General features: G+C 34.6%; 1 protein-coding gene and 1 pseudogene across 2 annotated transcripts; both read right to left on the reverse strand.

Moving 5' to 3' along the window:
• Nucleotides 1-4,604: 4,604 nt before the first annotated feature.
• LOC143559124 (formin-like protein 20) lies at nucleotides 4,605-12,194 on the reverse strand (annotated as a pseudogene). Its single transcript, XR_013139880.1, has 18 exons — nucleotides 11,807-12,194; nucleotides 10,197-10,900; nucleotides 9,912-10,127; nucleotides 8,546-9,827; nucleotides 8,200-8,473; nucleotides 7,869-7,989; nucleotides 7,572-7,643; nucleotides 6,877-6,975; nucleotides 6,718-6,759; nucleotides 6,539-6,619; nucleotides 6,402-6,452; nucleotides 6,204-6,285; nucleotides 6,034-6,128; nucleotides 5,881-5,952; nucleotides 5,680-5,796; nucleotides 5,096-5,164; nucleotides 4,944-5,010; nucleotides 4,605-4,850 (listed from the first exon to the last, which is right to left on the reverse strand). The product of XR_013139880.1 is annotated as a formin-like protein 20 (transcript).
• A 4,910-nt stretch (nucleotides 12,195-17,104) lies between these two features.
• LOC143559127 (eukaryotic translation initiation factor 5A-like) lies at nucleotides 17,105-18,358 on the reverse strand. Its single transcript, XM_077047799.1, has 5 exons — nucleotides 18,215-18,358; nucleotides 17,762-17,884; nucleotides 17,607-17,663; nucleotides 17,437-17,511; nucleotides 17,105-17,337 (listed from the first exon to the last, which is right to left on the reverse strand). Exons 1-5 carry the CDS (start codon nucleotides 18,326-18,328, stop codon nucleotides 17,236-17,238), a joined length of 471 nt encoding a protein of 156 aa, XP_076903914.1. The 5' UTR covers nucleotides 18,329-18,358; the 3' UTR covers nucleotides 17,105-17,235.
• Between the last annotated feature and the right edge of the window lie 2,606 nt (nucleotides 18,359-20,964).

Below are 20,964 nucleotides of genomic sequence, written 5' to 3' on the forward strand. Positions count from 1 at the left end.
TACTGTTGGCCGTAACCTATTCACCAACCAGCATGGCCTGCGTATAATCCACAGTAGGTAGGACGTGCATAATCTACAGTTGGAGGAATAGTGCAGCCGACATAGTTACTGTTGGCCGTAACCTATCCACCAACCAGTATGGCCTGTGCATAGTCCACTGTTGGTAGAACAGGAATACTATTCAGCCGGCTGTACCTTCTAGGAAACCTACCTTCGGCTATAAATACTCCAACATCTTGGAATGGTAAGATCATCTGCTATCCTGTTATCTAGCAATCTCTTAATATACACTTATATTCAGAGCAACCTAGTCTGATTCTCACGCCGGAGGGTGGTCACAAGGAGGAACCCCCCCCCTTCTCAGTGACGAGCTTACGGTGTTTGTTTTGCAGGTCCCCTGAAGAACAACCGTCTCTGTTGGACCTCATTCTCGTAGGAAACATTACTTAACCCCCAGATTATCTATAATCTGCACCGGATCACTTAGTGTTTCTTCAGAAAAGAATCTACATCCATCAACAACTTGATCATGTTTAGTTGGTATTAAGCCTTTCATTCACCAATTCTAAAGGAAGTGTCAATTTAAGCCGAACATAAAAAATCACATCTTGTACAATTTAAATCAAGCTTGACTGAATAGACTTTTAAACACTCAAATCTCACCTTCTCAACTTTGCGCATATTCTAGTTTTTCCTTATTTTATCAATAAGAACAAAACATACCTAAAATGATTTTTTTAGTAATTCACTTTCACACTTAATTAATTTATAATAAATTAATAATAAAGTATTACAATGAAAATTATCGGGTTCTTCATGTAACATATGCAATCAAGGTAGTGAATTTCTCGTGCTCTAGGGTTTGGACTTTGGATGATTAATAGCTAAATCAAAATTGAGAGTTTTCAATTTAGTTTTTTAAACCTTTCATTTTTTTTTGTTTTAACTTAAAGATCCTTTTAACTAGAAATGTAAATAAGCTTAAATGAGTTAAAGTTTGCATGGTCGAGCTCAACTTATAAGTAATTTTCAGTTTCCGGCTTTCTTGGTTTCGACTAATGTATTATTTTATAACTATTTCATAATTTTACTATTATACATGCGTAACTATATATGTATATATATAGTTGTACTTTTATGCACAAGCTAGGTAGTATATATTATTTAGTTGTTTTATTATAATTTATAAATTCATAAGTGATAATAATTATTCGTAACTATATATTATATAGTTATTTTGTTTCAAAAGAAAAAATGGTTACTATATGTATATAAATAGTTGAGTTGGTTAGGCTCGCATGTATAATTACGTTTGATATTTGAAGCTCAAGTTCGTTTATTAAATGAACTCTAAAATAAGCTTAGCTGGCTCGATTTGGTCTTTTATTGAACAAGTGTTCGGATTATTACATCCTTAGTTAACCTAACAATAACTAAATATTCTAGTCATATCTTTATTGTGACAACTCACAACTATAAAATATTCTCTTAAAGCATAAATCAAACAGTTAAAATGATTAAATTCAAATACTGTTGCACTAAACTCATATCAAAATAAAAATTGGGTCATCTTCGGGCGACTGTTGACTAATCAAGTGGGTAAAATTTAGCCTAGTAATTAGGTCACCCTCCAAACACTATGTTTGGCCTGTTATTGTTACGTTTAGTTTATAACTATTTATTATAAAATTTAGTTATGACTTTTCTTAATTTGCATTACTGAAGCAGAATTTGAAATACAAGAAATATGATACATATTATTATTGGATAAACTCAAGTGCCAATGCACCATAACACATGTATTGATTTTATTCTAAAAATCGTAGGCAGCAATGGAAATGCGACACGAGTATGAGTTTTAGTGGCAAGAGTATTTATGTCCAATTTAAGAACACAAGTTTCTGACACCAATATCAGTTTCATGTAAAATTGCATAAAAGCACTTGACTTCTTTGTAATCAAAGCATCATTTCAGATCTACACGTAACAGTATAATTCACTAGCCACATAACAACACCGTTAAAATTAGATAACACCCCAGTGTATAATGACATAATAGCACCGTTGTATGTACGATGTGTTACGTCTTTTCTATAATAAATTTTATCTGAAAATATGTAGTGATATTTTATTCATATTACAGAGAATAAAATAATTTAATTTTATGATATAGTTTTATAAAAAACAATAAAGTGAGTTTAAAATATCGGTTGAACAAGTATCTAATGAAAAAAGTTAACACAAGAGACAAATTCCCCCTTTTACCCGTATGGCTTTACGAACTTCTAGTTCATTACTCAACTCTTATAGCGTCAATTTTAACCCTTAAATTCATTAAAGTCCCATAACGGTATAATAATTATTTAAAAAAATTAGTAGGGACATTTTTTACTTGTAATTGAACTACCGTTATGTGTAATGGTCTTACTAAAAAAGTGTGAAAAAAGTTGCCACATACCGTCACGTAGGTAGAAGTATCACACTCCCTAGGATGTGTAACAGTCTCACTTAGAGGTGCACAAAAAACCCGAACCCGGAACCGGACCCGAAATAAATATCCGGAACCGGTTTTTCTAATACCCGGGTTTTTAATACCCGAACCCGACCCTACCCGTAGGGTACGGATAGGGTATGCATTTTGGCACTAAAACCCGAACCCGAACTGGACCCGATTTGTACCCGGTACCCGAAAACCCGATTTGTACCCGGTAATACCCGAACCCGGAACCGAGGTTTTCCAATACCCGAAACCGGGTATTTCAAATACCCGATGTATACCCGAAAAATACCTTAAAAATACCCGAATAATACCCCTAAAAAGTGTAAACTTTTAAAAAATCCAATCTATATAAAAAAAATACCGGAAAAAAACCCGAAAAAACCCGTAAATATAGTTTTTTCAATACCCGATAATATGGTATTCAAATACCCGGTTTTAGAATACCCGGTTCTATACCCTACCCGAACCCGATGCATAGGGTATGATTTTTAGAGACAATACCCGACCCGAACCCTACCCGACTATTACCAATACCCGTACCCGGTCATACCCGAACCCGGCTCTATACCCGAACCCGGGTATTTAGAAAACCCGATTTGTGCACCTCGAGTCTCACTGAAGTTTCACTTTTTTATATAAAAAAATTAAAGAATGGTTCTAAAACATTTCCCCCACTATAGATATTCTACATCATCAATATTGTTAGGGATATTGGTTTTTAATACTCTCAACTTTCCCTCAGTGTTAGATAACACTCCCAACTTTCGATTTGTCACCCACTACTCCCAACTTTCACCCTATTTTCCTGTACCACTCCCCGTCTAAATGAACACTAACCTCGTTAATGTTTTGGGCTAAAAATGTCACTCAAATTAGTTGAGGGGGTAAAACAGAAATTTTATTTTTAACACACAACCACCATTTCCGGTGACCTCGTTTTTCCGGCGGCCGCTTTTTTTCACGCGAATTTGAGTTTTCCGACTATCTCGTCTTTCAGAAAATGGAGATGGTTCAGAGGTGTAAAAAGGTGATGGGGATCATGAAGATTGTGCACCTGTGGAGATATGATGAAAATGGTGCTCGCCGGAAACCTGCAACTCGATTTTCTGGCACGCAGGCGATCTCGGAAGGTGGCTGGGTGAGACACTGGTGGTGACGAGGGGCGGGGGTTGCGGTTTTGGGGCGGTGGGAGGTGAAATGATGGATATGGTGTTCGCCGGAAACCTGCAACTGGCCAGGAAACTCAAATTCATATGTGAAGCTCGGTGAAATGATAGATATGGTGTTCTGAAAGACGAGATATCCGGAAAAATCAAATTCTTCGGAAAAAATGAGGTCGCCGGAAAAACGAGGTCACCGAAAATGGAGGTTGTGTGTTTAAAATAAAATTTCTGTTTTACCCCCTCAACTAATTTGAATGAAATTTTTAGTCCAAAACATTAACGAGGTTAGTGTTCATTTAGACGGGAGTGGTACAGGAAAATATGGTGAAAGTTGGAAGTGGTGGGTGACAAATCAAAAGTTGGTAGTGTTATCTACCAATGAGGGAAAATTAAGAGTATTAAAAACCAATATCCCATATTATTATTATTATTATTATCGATAATAATCAGCATATAAAATTATGTACATACATAATTCTCTTTATAGCTTTAAATAATTACACACTTATTCTCCTAAAACATTGAAATAAACCACATCAGAATACCAGAACACACAGATAATACTAAATAAATTTCTCATTCTACAACTAACAAAATGTAACTAAATCTGCATTTTAATACACCAACATTAGCCTATTTTCCCAACTTGCTATCATCTACCTGGTTCTATATATACAGCAACTTTCATGGCCAGTTTCTGTTCTAAAACTCTCAGATGACCACTTTCTTCTAATAATACACACCAAACAATCAAATATCAAAGTTAGCATATATACATGGTTAATCACTATACTATACATTAGTCCCTTTGGTTGGCCCATTACTTCAAAGGTCAACGGTCAACCCCCATCTGATGTGGTCAACTCACATCAGTTTCATCTCTCCCCGGCAACACATCCATCTTGCTCTGTGCATGTATTTACAATTCGGTTCACTTCACATGTTTGCGGTTCAGGTTTTTGTGCAAGTGGCTAGCATCGTGCTTGCACTGAACCGTCTAACCCAACCCTTTGACCGGATCTTTCTTTGTTTATTCAGCTTATTTTTCACCTTTCTTTGTTTATTCAATACCCTTTTGACTTTTCCATTTCAGCCTCTTTTTTTCTTTTTTTCTAGTTCAGCCTGTTTATAATTATCTTCATGGGCTTTTCGAAATAACCTCACAAAGTTTAAAAGAGTCTGAGTAACTGCAAACCATAAAAAATATCCATGTGTTTGTTATTTATCCAACATGGAATTGTAATTTAGAAAAATCAAACTTTTTATAGTTTGTATGTTACCTTGTTCAAAAGGGCAACGAGCAGGGTCTTCACCAAAATATAGGGCTAAGGCATCAGCATTTCTACCCTGTAATTAATACAAAAGATATTACACAACCAGAAAGTGAAGATGATGCCATTATAAAAAGGAATATATGTTTCTTGATTCTTACCACCACAGAATACAAATTTGTTACAGACGCCACTTCTGACTCAGCAAAGCCGATGAACTCGTTCAATGTCTAACAGTTCAAGAAAAATAATTACTTGACAGATTGTTAAGTTAAAAACGCAATCTTCGACTATATTTATAGTTGAAATAATTAATTAGACAGATGGTCCATGTGGCATGATCATACTGCAACTTTAGTCCCAAAATTTTAAAAGTTACAACTTTAGACCAACCGTTTACACAAACGTAACACAAGCGGTCCCTGAAATGGATGGAGGTTAGCATGTCCCAATAAGCGTGTGTGAAACAATAAAGTGTTAATTACATATACGCTTATTCATTTTTCTTTTGTTTTTTCGATATAAGAGTATTTTAGTCATTTTAAAAAGTTTAATGGAAAAAGGTAACCTCAATCCATTTCAGGGACCAATAGTGTTACGTTCATGCAAACACTTGTTCTAACGTTGTAATTTTTTTTAAATTGGGAGACTAAAGGTTCAATACGAGTATATGACCAAACCAAATGGACCATCTGTGTAATTACTTCTAGTCTAAAAAATGCAATGAAAATGATTTTTCAGTTACCTTATGAAAAACTTGAGATACAGGGCCATCATTTGCAGATGCAACCAGTTCTTGTTTAACCTTTTCAAGTCCTTTAATAATTGCCTGCATTTCTTCTGCTAAAGATTTCAATTGTATCTGCAATTCAACCCTTTTTGTTCATATTTTTCTTTACCAACAATAACTGAAGACTATAATTTGAGAAAATATGTTGACATGAACCTTAGTTGCAGACTCGAGACTAACAAGATCCACATGGAAATCTAAAAGGGCTGGTGACTTAGAGGCAAGAACCTGACAAATGGTGGTATATTTATCAGAAACAAAAGATGTATGAATATTAAATAGCAACAGTTATGCATAAGCGACTTGTACCTTGCAGAGATAATGCATTAAAGTCATCTTGCTGTTAGAAGCGCGTGTATCAGTGAGTTTCAAAAGACTGTCCAACTTGAAACCAACTGCAGAACCTGCAAAATTTTGGTATAGAACCAACTGTGAAGTGCATGTGAAACGAATTCATTTATTAATATTAATGTTCTTACCTCTAGCAGTTCCTTGATTTAATGCATTCCCCAAATACAAAATTCTCTTCATGATTTCCTTCAATTTAACGGAGTTCCGGACCTAATACCAGAAAGAGAAGTATATGAGATAAAAATAAAACAAATATGTAAGGAATACAAAACAGTGTCAACTATTATATTGAACACCACTATTAAAAAACAACTATATTAAAGTACCTCATCGCATGCGTTGTTTACAGTGTTCAAACTCTTCTTAAACTCTGAGAGCTACAATATAATAATGATATCAAATAAATAGAAAATGATAATATTAGTATGTGATTAGAACACTCAAACTATACCATAATAAATACCTGGGTGTTGAATTGAATTTTGAACAGAAAAACACGTAATTTTGATTCCACACGTGGCACCTTCATGAGCTCCAGGAAGAACTAAGAGATAATTTATTTGAAAAAGAACAAAAAACAAGTGAGATGTGCATTGCAAATTATGATAAAAAGAAATAATAAGTAATTATTTGGCTACCAACCTGTTCACACTTGCCCAGCGTCTCCTTGTCACCTGTATAATTCTGAACAGTTGCAATGCATAACCATTAATACATAAATAGCACAATTAAGCTACAAGACCCGTGCATATTGCAACCTAATAATACAACGCTTATGTAAAATAAAAGTATTTATAGTACCCTGAGAAGCTCCATCTCTTCTTTAGTAGGACAGAACTTGATAAGATTCTCTATTTGATCGGCATCTAAAATTGATTCATCCATCGCTAAAGCTGCAGACTGCAGGTGCCAAAAAAAAAACCCTAATGTCATTCGACTCATTGGCATGCAATTAAGTCTGCAACACTGCCATATATTTCATTTTACGAAGGCATTTTCAAAAAGTTTTCTTTAAATGAGTGGCAATTTTACCCATTTACTTATAAAAAGTAGATTAGGGTAATGTTTTTAACAAGTCAAAAGGGTTAAGCTATAGGATTTAATTAGAAATAAAAAAAGGTTGAAAGTCATCTGAGATTGAGGTGCATTTATATTAAACAAACATTAAACTGTTGTTGCAATAATAAAAATTTTAATCACTTTAGCATATTATTTATTCATATAATAAAAATGCAACATCCTCAAAACATGGTTTAAGAATGTCACTTGAAACAAAGCAATTGATACTAGTTCTTTTGGCATGGTGATGTTGACAAGGACAATTGTTCTCTATCCAAATCTTCTTACACAAAAATAAAGTGATATCATGCATGTAGAAAAAGAACTCTATTTACTCATGACACATATTGAGAAAAAAAAATAAGCATCAACTTCCAAAAAAATCAAGAAGCCAAATACACTAAGGCGTTATGTTAATATATGAAGTCCACGCTTACCATCATGTCGGGAAGTGGCATCTTAACCTTCGTGAGCATGATTTCCGTGTTATTAGCCCTTCTCAAATCAACCTATTATAAAATTGCAACAGCAAAATGGGAAGGTCAATATGTAACAGCCACCAGTAACTAAAAAATCACATAACTTGTTTTTATATATATTCTAAAGGTGATTACTGGTTGATAAACATCCAAATCGATTATATATTCACATTAGGATATTCTTTTACTTCTGAAAGGTAGGTCAATAAAAGTGGGCTCATAGATAAGACATTTAATTTATTCAAATTGCATTACCAAGTGGACTTTCTCAGGTTTTGAACCAGTAGACTTGCGCCGCCCTCCTTTAGAAGTATCTTTCTTTGGGACTATAGCAGAGAATAATGTCTCAAGTTCAGACACATCAAAATCTGGTGCACTGCAATCCAATAAATTAAATACTTAACATCAATAAATTATATACTTAACATCAAGAAAGCGTCTGCAAAAATACGGTCCAAACCATTATGACCATTTAAGCTGAAAACAAGCTTTTGATGACCACAATTTATTTTCTCATTAGAAATATAGAGAAATATTGCTTAATTATGGAGAAACCAAAATTAGGGTGTAGAAAGTTGAATAAGACCTTTGGGGCTCTCCAGGTCTTTGCAACTCTTCCCACAAGCTTCCTTGCAAGGCACGAGTAACCTTGCTCCAATGCAGTGGCTTAAGATTAGATCTCCGTAGTGCTGTAGTCATTCCAGATGGACGCATGATTCCTCGACCTCTAGGGGCTATAGGACCATTACTTGGAGGTCCAGGTGCACGAGGTCCGAGCAGAGGTGGTGGAGGACCAACACCTGGAGGCCTTGGCGCTCCCGGAGGAGGTGGTGGTCCAGGTGCACGAACATCAGGTGGAGGTGGCCCAAGTGTTCGTGCACCAGGTGGAGGCGGTGGAGGTGGCCCACGAACACCAGGTGGAGGCGGCGGAGGTGGCCCAGGTGCACGAGCACCGGGTGGAGGCGGGGGAGGTGGCCCAGGTGCACGAACACCGGGTGGAAGCGGTGGAGGTGGACCTGGTGCACGAACACCATGTGGAGGCGGTGGAGGTGGTACGGGTGCAGGAGCACCACGCATTGGAGGTGGCCCAAGTGCACGAACTCCAGGTGGAGGTGGTGGAGGCGGTGGTGGTCCCCGCATCGGTGGAGGTGGTGGCGGTGGACAATCTGGCAGTGATGGAGGTGGAGGTGCTCCGCGGATTGGGGGAGGTGGAGGTGCTCCGTGGATTGGAGGAGGCGGAGGTGAAGGTGGACCTCTGCTCATCGGAGGTGGTGGTGGTGGCGGTGGTCCACCTTTTATAGGAGGTAGAGTGGTAACTCCATGCGTTGGAGGCGGAGGTGGTGGTGGCGGGGGCAGTGGAGTTGATGGTGTATCATACATTATAGGTGTAGAACCTAGGGATGCAGAAAGGGCTCCGTACACTAGAGGTGGGGGCAGAGGTGAGGGTAGCGGATATGTGGATCCATATGTTGGAGGAGGAGGTGGCAGAGGTGGAGACGGAGATGGAGGAGGGGCCCTAGCGGCTGAAGGAGGAGGTGATGGTAATGGAGGAAGTGGTGATGTAGCCTTAGTTAACTTTTCTTCCAAATTACTCCCACATGAGTCAACAACTTGTTTCTTGTTTGTACTCTCCACTTTACAAACACCAACTTCAAGCGCCTTTTGGTCTTCCTTCAATAACTCAGCCAGCATAGAAGGCGCACTATTATATCTGGTAGGCGGATACGCCACATGTACCGAGTTAGTATACGGCCCTTTATTAGGCGGGATCCACCTAGACACCACATTCGCCTTTGCAACTCTTGCATTCACCCCTATTTCCACCTTACCCTTATTAGAATTTTTTCCACTCAACTTCTTACCTACCCCGTCATCTTTCTCTTCTTTACCTTTCACCCCCTCCTTCACAATCCCATCTGTTTTATAATCATCTTCATTAGCAACCGCCACTGTGAGCTTCAAACCACCATTCACATGTCCCAACCCATTTTGGTAAATCTTATTTTCAGGCTTTTTGTTTCCATCATTTGACTCATCGTCTTCGAATGCACCAACTATATCACCATTTTCAGCGTCGACCTTTATTTCTTTAGGTAAAAGACCATCATGCCCATCAACCGCATTACTAAAAATCTCTTCCACTTCAAAAAACTCTTCAACTTCTCCTTCTGTGGTGATCATAGATGGTAGAGCGTCAGCATCCAAAAAACATACCTGATGCATACATATATAAGTATGCATTTTTTACTTCAAATGTTTCCAAAATAAGGGTACTAGAAAAGGAACAAAAAGGGATACCTCTGCTTTAAAGTTCTTTGGCATTTGATCTCTTGCATCCCACATAACATCAACTTCATCACGACTCAAAATAAGCAAATTACTTCGCACAAACGTTGTGTGAAACATTACTCTAAATATCATGTCCTCCTTACCATTATCCAAATGCACGCATTCAACAACCACGTCTCCTTGAACACGATGATGAATATCAATTTTCACCAGTTCACACTCTTTCTGCAGTCACAAAGTCATAATATTATATTATTGCATTTTGAAACTAATCATCTGATTATTTTAACTTACAGGTTGATAATAGCGGGCTTGTTTGATGGTTTTGGAGGATGTAAACAAAAGCTTAGAGCCCCTATTGGCTGTTGTTGAAGATGAATCCTGACCATAGATTCGAATGACAGGTCTACAACCCTTTTCACCAAACAAAGGAAGGAATTTAAGTACAATATGATCCAAAGCTAACGGTGTGTCTGCAGGCGGCCAATCAGAACCAACATTTCTCCTGGATATGTACTGAAGATACCTCAGTTGAGAAGGTTGTGGATTTAAAGGTGTTAAAAGACGAAGAACCTCTTTTGGAGCTTGTTTATACACCATTTCAAGAGTCTTTTGTTCACCACTATACTGTTTCCTAAATAAAAGAAGAGCTGCAAGCATAAACGCAAGCATGGGCCACCCGCCCCTTTCACAATGCATAAGAAGCACATTTTGTTGGCCCGCTAACGAGAGCCAGCTTTCACTTGACTTCAAAAAATGGTGGATCATTTCTAATGGTAACATTGGGCACCCTTCATACTGTCTAGGGTATTCCATTACCGTCATATCGTATTGAGATAATATGTCTGATACTTGGGTCCTTTTGTCACCTTCTCTAAAGTTATAAACCATGAAAGATGATTCGGGATAGTAGTCTTGAAGTTGAGCTACAATGCCACCCATGTATACCTTGTAGTCATCTTCTTCAAGTGCTTCAGTTGAAAAGCAGCAATCGAAAACTGCAAATGATTCGTTTCAGATGTCAATAATATTATTTTTTTACAGAAATCAACAAACTAATAGAAAACGCACGTGTTTCGGATTTTCTTATAATATAGCTCCAAATCTCAACTAGAAACTTGAATTTCACTAATTACCAAACATACTACAAGATCAGGTGATGTGACATTGTGCTATTGAAGAACTAAAAACCTAATGCTACATTTTTTTAGTATATATAGGCATATGCATAAGTCGATATCACCGATATGAATATCTGTACTGATAATATCGGCGATATTGACCGGTATATCACCGATATTCCCAATATCAGTGAGTGTTAATTATCAAGTTTTAGTGTTCAATGTTAGTGTCTTAAGTCTTAATCAGTTCATACTTGTTACAATTGTTAGTGTCTTAAGTCTTAATCAGTTCCTACTTGTTACAATTGTTAGTGTTTTGCAAGTTGCAAAAGGTTAATATGCTAATGGTAGGAGATTATACTGAATTATTAGTGTTAAATTTCTAAATATATATGAATTTTACATGATATTAAAATTACCAATATCCCACCGTGATAACCGATATTTCTCCGCATTAACTGCTTAGTGCATAACCTATTTCTCAATAAGTTAAACCTAATTGAGCAGTGAGCAAGTTTTCCCCAAAATTAAAGTCAAAATCAAGTCAACAATTAGCAGAACTAAAAGAAATTAAAAAGTAAAAACAAGGTGTTGACTTGTTAGTCAAACAATGAGCAGAGGAGAAACATTCTAACAATTTGAATAATAATATTCTAATTTAAAAGGAAGGAAATCACTTATTAAATCCGTGAAACACGGTGAGTACAGGTGGAATATGAAACTATATTATTATGTATGTGCTTATTATAATAATAATAAGGTAATATGTATATAAATACGTACCGTAAACCCTATCCGAGATCTCAAGGAGTCGATCCGGTGGCTTCCGGTAAAAGAAGCGCTTGAACAGTGCCATCTAATTGCAGTTACACTCGAGATCCAATATTTGAAACCTACCTACCTACCTACCTAGCAATATCGATCTCAAACTCATCTAATTTCACAGGAAGAGCTGCTGAATCGAAGCTTCAATTGAGGAATTTGTAATGTGAGGTGAGTATAGAGAAAGTGTGAAGTTAGTTAAAAGAGTAAAGGATGGAGTTAGGGTTTGCAGGAAGTTATTGGTGAAGTAATGGCGATGGAAACATGATGAAAACGCATGTGAGTTTCTCTACATTATTATTATTTGGAGGGAGGGAGAGAGTGAGTGTTGAAAAAGGAAGCAAATATATGATTAATTGTTGTCTAACGGACTCAGTAATTTAACTTGGTCATATGTTTCTTTATGTCAAAACTAGTCTTTTAGACCGTAAATTTTTTAGTATAACTCAAGCATATGTGTAAATAAAATTATTATTATTAGTTGTTTAAACAGCTAAAAAAACATGTTAAATATCTAGACAATCTTATTTGCATTCTTTTGAAGTTCTTATTTTTCAAGGGAGTTTATTGTTTCAATAATAGAGCTTTTTTTATATATTTTAAATAGTTAAATACTTGTTTAATAATTGAATGTTTGTTTTGCAACATTTATTGAATTTGGTAAAGTTCCAATAAACTACCTGACAGTTTTACTTGCAGAGCTTTGCTTTGAAGATAAACAAATAGTTATCCACATTTCAAGAGGGAAACACAAAAGGTGCTATTTTGTCATGATGGGTCCTCATACAATTAAGTTTGATAACATGGACCACTAGTTTTTGGCCACTTTTACATGTCAATTTATCTTGTATTAATTAATAATATTATAACGTATTAGCATGACATCCACATATTTGTTTTATGATTGAAACTGAAACTAAATTTTCTAACATGAAAATAGGTAAAGATGATTAAGAAGTTGTTTTAAATGATTCAAAAGTTATCTTTTAATCATTTTATTGATTTATCGTAAGATTGTCAAACAACCTTTAATAGTAATCTATCTATAATATATATAAACGAAAACATAAAAATCATACGTGTCGCGATGTGGTCGTTCCTCCCTTCTCCCTTTTTTGAAGTCACCAGATTTGCTTTATTTTGAAATGGAGGCTTCTCATGCATTTGACCCAAATTCACGGGTATGGGTCTTACCAAACCCAGATATTTCTTAAACGGGTTATAACATCTCATTAATTAAAAATTATTCTCACCAAATATTTGATGTGAAAATCCTATAAAATAGGATATACTAAAAATTATATGATTTTTTTAATAAAAAGATATTATTTATAATTAGGAAACAATTTTATAGTAAAAAAACAAGCGGGTCTTGGATCTCATCAAACCCAAATAACTTTTAAACCGGTTTATAACATCTCATTTATTTGTGAAACAATTTATCAACAAACCATAAGTGTATTATTAAATTTCATACAATAAAAAAAATAAAAATTCAAAAAATAAATAAATATTAGAAACAAATAAAAAAAAACCCGAAATACGGGGGATAAAAACTAGTATTTAATATAGTTTATAAACATAATTAACTAACAGTGGCTCATTTCTTCTTGAAAATTTAGACATCTCATATGAACAACAATCTCGATCACTACTAAATGTCTAGTTTGAAATTATTGGTGAAATAATATAAAACAACCAATGATGCATATTCATACAAGAACTATATGTAATACAAGTTCTTAAGTCATTGATTAATTAGAATTCATGTACAAAAATTTAAATCATAATAACACCTATATAGAAAATGATGTTAATTTATTTAATGTGTGATGGATGACTTAGATATTTTCTCTCTTATTTTCTTGTTCTAATTAAATTCCTTTTAAGACATACTTTACCGTGCATTTTCTAATTAGATTTCATCAAAACTATACTTATTTAGGCCATATGTTCCAAGTAAAATATCATATAAAAAAATGTCACATGGTATGATTGTTGTATGCATTTGCTATATAATATAGAAACTAAATCTGTTGGGTGCATAGAGATAGGCAATTGGCTCAATGGGACCCCATTTAACGATGAGTATTGGTGGATCTTGGATTTCACATGCCCAACTAACATTGATTATCCGGTTGTTTTGGATTGTTACCACCTTCTTCATTGTGCTTTTTTAATTAAAAAAAATCTCTTATTATTATATGATGCATAACTCTTATAACTTGTATATAAATAGTTGTCTGTCGTTAGGATAATATGCTGACAATATCATAAATGAAACAAACTTGCAATGGCATCTGTCACCTTCAAATCATGTGAACTTTAAAAAGAAAAAATAAATTGTAGTTCCAACTAACTAGTCAAATACTCAAAATTATTTAGAGAAGGGTTTTAGAGAAATATTACTTGATAACAACAAAATATATAAAAAAGGGTTGTGTTTACATAGTTTCATTCAAAATATCTTGTTGCTATAAAGAAAAAGAGTCGTGTTGATGTAGTTTCCTTCCAAATATATTGTTTTCGTTCCAAAATATTGACTTGTGAGCCCAATGTAAAGTGATGTTGGTTCCTTGAGTCATGAAACGTATCTTTCGAAGGTACGAGTAGTTAATTAAAATTTGTCTTCATTCTATCTTTTTTTTTTTGTCTTTAAAAACTTGTTAGCAATGATTTTATGGTTCAAACAAGTGCACAATGTGGCTTGTGAGTTTTGCTTATTTTTTCCCATGGCCTTAGGTTAGGGCTCGACCAAGGCAAAAACAAGTTGATGAATTGCTTGCAATAAGGGGTAGTCGTTTCTTAATTCTATAATGATTAATGTTTTTCTCACATTTTGTCAAGACAATCAATCAATCGTATAGTTTAAAAATCTCACTTGCCCTATGTTCCTGTGTAAACTGACTAGCAAGTACCCGGGAACAAGTGATCGTCGTAATTACATATTGTCTTATGACAGAATCTGACTTCATGTTCGCACAATTGCACGCTTGCACGTCACATAACCAAAAACAAATATTAATTAAAAATTGGATCTTGATTGACATCAATATTGACTTCAAAATCGAGTCCAAGGGTTCACTGATAAAATTCGTGGGTTCTATAATCAAACTGCAGGCTCAATAATCACCAAAGTTATACGTTCAATTATCATTAAAGTTAGTGTATGCTTGATCCAATATATTCTCTAGTTACATAGAAAACCATATAGAAATTAATTGTTGATCCAATTCATGATAGTCATCATGTATGGACGCCTGGACGGTCCAAAGTCTTTTTTACTTCAAGTGAAAATAATTAAATTATATTATTGAACAACCCACGTTATATTACCACGGAAAACGGTATGGCAAGGCCCTAATCAAACCGGGACAACACAACCACCCGATGATATTTACAAACGAAAAAAAACCCAACTTATAACACCTTACAAATTAAAATCACGCCATTTCCCCCATGTTTTCTATCTCCTCGTATTCGACATGTTCCGAATCCAGAGCAAGCCGAAGACTTTTATGTTACTCACCGTGTTATTAAGGTTCACCGGTCTCCTAATGAACACCATATCATTCAGTGTCCTCCATACGCATCACATTGTGATACGACAAATAGCATGAAACGCTTTCGTAATCCGCTTTGATACATTTTTTTTTTGAACTTCTGTTGTTGATAGATTTTATTTATCAAGCAACAAGATTTTTAAATTAATCAGATCTACTTTTGAATCAAGGTTAACTCAATTTACTAAACTAATTAATCTTAAAAGGGCTTTACAATCATCAAACTATCTTTATATATACTTCATACTTTTCTCACAACCGTTAGGTTATTCATTTGTTTTTCATGACTTGTATAGGGAGTTAAATCAAGTCGAATTAAAAAAGTCAAAGGGCTTATAGTCTAATGGTCTCAAAGTGTGTATTGAATCTCTGAAAGTGTTTCTTCAAAAGTGTTAAGAGGTTCTAGTTCTATGGTGAAAATTGGTGTAGATTTAGAAATAGGTTTAAAAATGAGGTGTTAAAAAAATTGGTATAAATAAAAGAAAATTTAATTTCTTAAGTTAATTAAACCATTTCACATTTTGTGCCCGATTATAAATCTTAAATTGATATGTTATTACTTACTTCGTGTTTCTTTAGTTGGTATTAATATTCTTGAGTTATCACTCCTAATTTTTTTTATACTGATTCATATTAAATAGTTTGCAACCAAAACGAAATACTTCATTTAAATCTATAGATTAAAAGTCTTATTTCATATTTTTTTAACCAAACATTTTGCTACATGTAAATCACGTAAATTATCTTTATACATTGATGTGGATCGCAAACATTGTTATGACTATGCTTAAGTATTTCAATGTTGTTTTCATCAATATGCTTATCTTTGAGATTTCATCACACATAGTGACATAACTTAAAATAAGTCATCTAACATTTCATATTTTGACCCATTTATTCCATTGAAGCTTCAAGACTTGTCTTTATAATGCACAATTTAATAAATGTATATGAAGAGGAATGGGTCGGGTCACCCATATCAAGGTAACCCGGTTTTAGAAAAAGGTTACCCCAATGATGTCAATGAGTCCGTCCTTAAATCATGTGGCCCACAAGATGACAAAAGGAATATTTCAATCAGCCAATAAAAATAAAAGGTGTCGCTATCAAGCCGCTCAAATAATGGGGACCGGTAACGTCATCAATGATACCAACCATATTCTCGACCTCTATAAATACTACAGATTAGCTAGAGGTACAGTTATGCTATCTCAATCTCTCATTTTCTTCAATGAGAAGAGCTTGGTACTGATTCTCACAGACGGTGGTTATAGGAAGAACCCCCTTCTGTAATGAGGCTCATAGTGTTCGCTATGCAAATTCTCGGATCTCCTTTTGAAAGATAGATTTGAGGAGTGGAATTCCAACATTGATTTATCCGTACCGGAATTTCCTTCTTCCGAATATATGCCTTTAAAAATGACTGGTTATAAAGAAAATATTTAACATGATGTAAGAGTGGGAGGACTGACCAAGACCCAAAACAGAAGCGTAATTTCAAGCATATGTAAAGGTTTTTCAAGTTAACTCCGAGCTAGTTACAACTTACAAGCCCACGAGTTAGATGACCGATTAATCTTTGTCAAAATAACATTTTATTCATTTTGGGTTTAAATCATCAATCCGCGTCGCATTTGTATCATACATGTCACATTCTTTCATAAAAGCTAGCGAAACTCAAGTACATAAAACCAGTAAAATACACCTGCTCATAGCCCAAATGGACTTTAGTCATAATAGTGCAGAAAAAAAATGCTAATATTACAACAGAACAAGTTTCTGTTGATATCACAACAGTTTTCTTTCAGTTAAATAACAGCAGGAAGCCTATTTAGGACCAATGTCCTTGAAAGCACAGATCTGCTCCTCGCCCATCGCTGACATCACACTAACAACCAGATCTTTTCCCTCTGCAAATCCATCTTTTATCTGCACATTTTATTTAAGCATAAACTTCATATATACATATATTATAGATACAAAAACTAAGTTCATAATTCAATCATTCATAAACAATATATAATATACCTGTGTGAGAAGAGCGTCATCAGTTGGTAGTTTCAGATCATCCTTGGTGTTACCATTTTCGGTCAACAAACTCACCTGACATAATTCATTAATTCATAGTTCATTAATTAACAAAATCAAACCACTATTTAAAAAAGTAAGTTAATCAAGAAACAATGAAAGAACCACACAAATCCATCTTCAGAGATATCAATGAGCTGGTAGTCAGTGCGGCTAACATGTGGAACCTGCAAAATAGATACAAAACAAAAACAAACAACTTGTTTAATAAAATCCATAAAAACTAAAAAAAACCGGTAGCTTTGTGGAAACAGTGATTGCATACATCACAGTTATGGGAGGACGGAACAATATCTTCAAGCTTTTTTCCATTAAAAATGTCAATTGCAACAAAGTGACACTTAGCGTGACCGTGCTTCCCGGTCTTGGAAGTAGAAACTTCAACAACCTAATAATATTATCAAAAAATAAGCACCAAACATGAGTCTAACTTACAAACAAGCAAACTAATAAAACAATTATAACTTACAACCAATTAAAGAAATCAAAATGGTACTACTACTTGATTCTTAGATCACAATCGATTTGATTGATTGTGATCTATTTTTAGATTCATATAACTTTGTATCATGATTGATGATACGAATTCAAATCTAACAGTACCGTCAGCAGCCACGATGATCCAGTTTACTTTATAAACTATGAACAAATACATATAAATTAGATCAACAAAATCTGATAAACGAGTGAGTTATATATATATAAATATAATAGAAACCTTGCAGGCTCTGTTTTTAATAACAATGTGACCGCCCTTGCGGATGGTACCAGCTTGCTGAGGGTAGGTTTTGGAAGCTCCGGCGTCGGCTTTCGATTCAAAATGATCCGACATACTTTACCGATTTAATCAAACAGAGGGTGTTAGTAATATGGATGATATTATTGGCGTTGAAAACACGCCCAGAATCGCCGATTCCACTTTTGCTTTTACTCAAACGATACAAATAATGTTAAGGATATAATATTTAAGTTTGGTTTTGAGAGTTGCATACAAGATAACCAACTTTGAAGACAAAAATGATACTAGTTTGGTTATACATTTGGTAAATGTTGCCTCATTTGTTGCATATGAACTAATGTTGGGTTAGACTTGTAACAATAGTGGATGTGATGGTGCGGCCGTTAAGGTGGGCAAATAAACCGATTTAAAAATCAAACCGGTTTGAAACCAATTATGTTAGAGGTGGGCAAATAAACCGGTTAACCGAACCAACACGAAAATCAAACCCGAACCCGAATCGAAACTAATCGTAACATGGTAAGAAACCAGTTTCAACTCAAACCGAAACCAATTATAAACCGATTTTGACGTTTGTTAACTAAATCTAACCGGTTTCAGCCCAAACTGGTTTTGAGTTTTAAACCGGTTTGTGCACCTCTAGCGGTTGTCACATCATTTATGTGTCATTGTTACATCTTGTTTGTTATAACATTATTATTATTATTATTATTATTATTATTATTATTCTCATTATATAATAATTATTATAATGATAATTATTGTCATTATAAATATTAACGTGATTTTATGTTTGATAGAATAATAATAGTTAAATGTGAACAATTAAAACTTTAGTTTATAAAAATGAAGATGAAGAAACGAAAAGGAACTAAATTGTATTTGCATAATTTAAAAGCCTAGTTTAGGTGAATATGTCTATGCGTGTGCGTGAATGTGTGGGTGGGAGTGAGATGAAGAAGGGGAAGGGTTGATTTTTAAATAAACCGATAACTTAAAACAAGACATTAAATAAAAAAAAAGGTGTTTTGCCTAAGTAGTCCAAAAAGACATCTTGACCTTTCATTTTTTAATCAATGGAAAAGATCAAAATGTAGAAAAAAATATATGAGAATGATCAAACGAAAAAGTTGTTTTGATTAACTTTGAATCTTTGAACTCTATAAATTCATGATTTGTGATGGGTTTAGTATTATGTGATGAACTACACTGAAAATGCTAGCAACTATTATATTAAGTTCATAAAATGTATGCTACAATTAGGTCCAAAAGAGGATTTTAGATGGCCCAGGTGAGAAATACCCAATAAACTTTTTTAAAAACATCCAGCCCAGTTAGTTCTGCTGAGTAGGACACAGTCACACCGTAGAGGTGCACACAGAAACCGGTTAGCCGGTTTGTACCCGATTTCATAACCGGTTACTAACCGGTCTAATTCTAATCGATCCTATCTTCCGGTTAGTAACCGGTTTGTATTATTGATTTCAAAACCGGTTAACCGATTTTTTTAATTATTATTTTATTGAAAATCGGGTTTTTTTCCGGTTAACCAGTCCAGTCTAACTGGTCAAACCCGTTTCTCTAACCGGTCAAAACCGATTACTACCTGACCCGAAAAACCGATCTAACCGGTTAATTCTCGAAAAAAAACCGGTTAGCATATTAGTAACAGGAGATATCCCTTTCATTTGAACCATTTCCGGTCAACAATGTTGATGTCATACATTCATCCTCATGCAAATAATTTTATGGTCTGTTTTTATTATTTATAATCATTGTACCAATTAATGGTGCAACTTACATAAACGACGACACTAGAATGATTAAATAAATGTATCTAAATTTGTAGTTATATGTTTGTAGCTATTAGCATTGTTTTCATAATCAAGTCAGACCGACCGAGACGTCTAAGCAACCAATTCCGTTAAGTACTTTAAACCACTTTCATTTGGACAACCGGTTAAACCATACCAACGAAAAGAAAGAAAAGGGAAAATAAATGATGTACACACCAATGAGCATTCGGTAGGTCTCATGACCATTATGAGGGAGGTAAATCACGTATCCCGGAGTAAATCAAATTATGACAGGGATTCATTCTCAGGCCTCCACAACAACAAAAAATTGAGTGCACTTATAAACTATTATTTAATGACTTTAATTAATTAAGAGAAAACTTGGTTACTATTATGTGAAGATTCTCATTTATATTTTTACCCTGTAAACTATTATAACATCACACGGTTTTTTTAATGCGGTCCCATCGAGACCAGCAAGACAACCGATTATGTTGTCATGAAGACAATGTTTATCCGTGGTCTATGGTTGATGGGTTATTAAGAAGTTACTTTCTCAAGCTTTTCTATTTAAAAATAAACTCTTGATATGGTTTATAAAATGTATCTAACAATCATATTAAAGCAATACATATTGTCCACATGTCATTCAACTAGCCTCTCCACATCAATGCCAAGTCATCTGTTTCCTTTCCTATCTTGTATATTAATAAATCAAAAATGATGTTAATGATGGGAATCGAACCCTGGCACAAAACCGAGATGGAAACTTAACAAATGCAACAATGGCCAACCAACCAATGACTACTGATGTTCAATTAGTTGAAAACAAATCCTTTACATTGAAAGAACCATTGTAAATGAAAGGTTTTTGTAATTATGGAAATGGCTGAATTTCTCAACTTTATACTAATAACAATTGTTGTTTTATAT

Source organism: Bidens hawaiensis, unplaced genomic scaffold (assembly GCF_021521415.1).
Source record: "Bidens hawaiensis isolate Kalapana, Puna unplaced genomic scaffold, B.hawaiensis_p1.1 tig00019700_1, whole genome shotgun sequence".
Lineage (NCBI taxonomy): Eukaryota > Viridiplantae > Streptophyta > Magnoliopsida > Asterales > Asteraceae > Bidens > Bidens hawaiensis.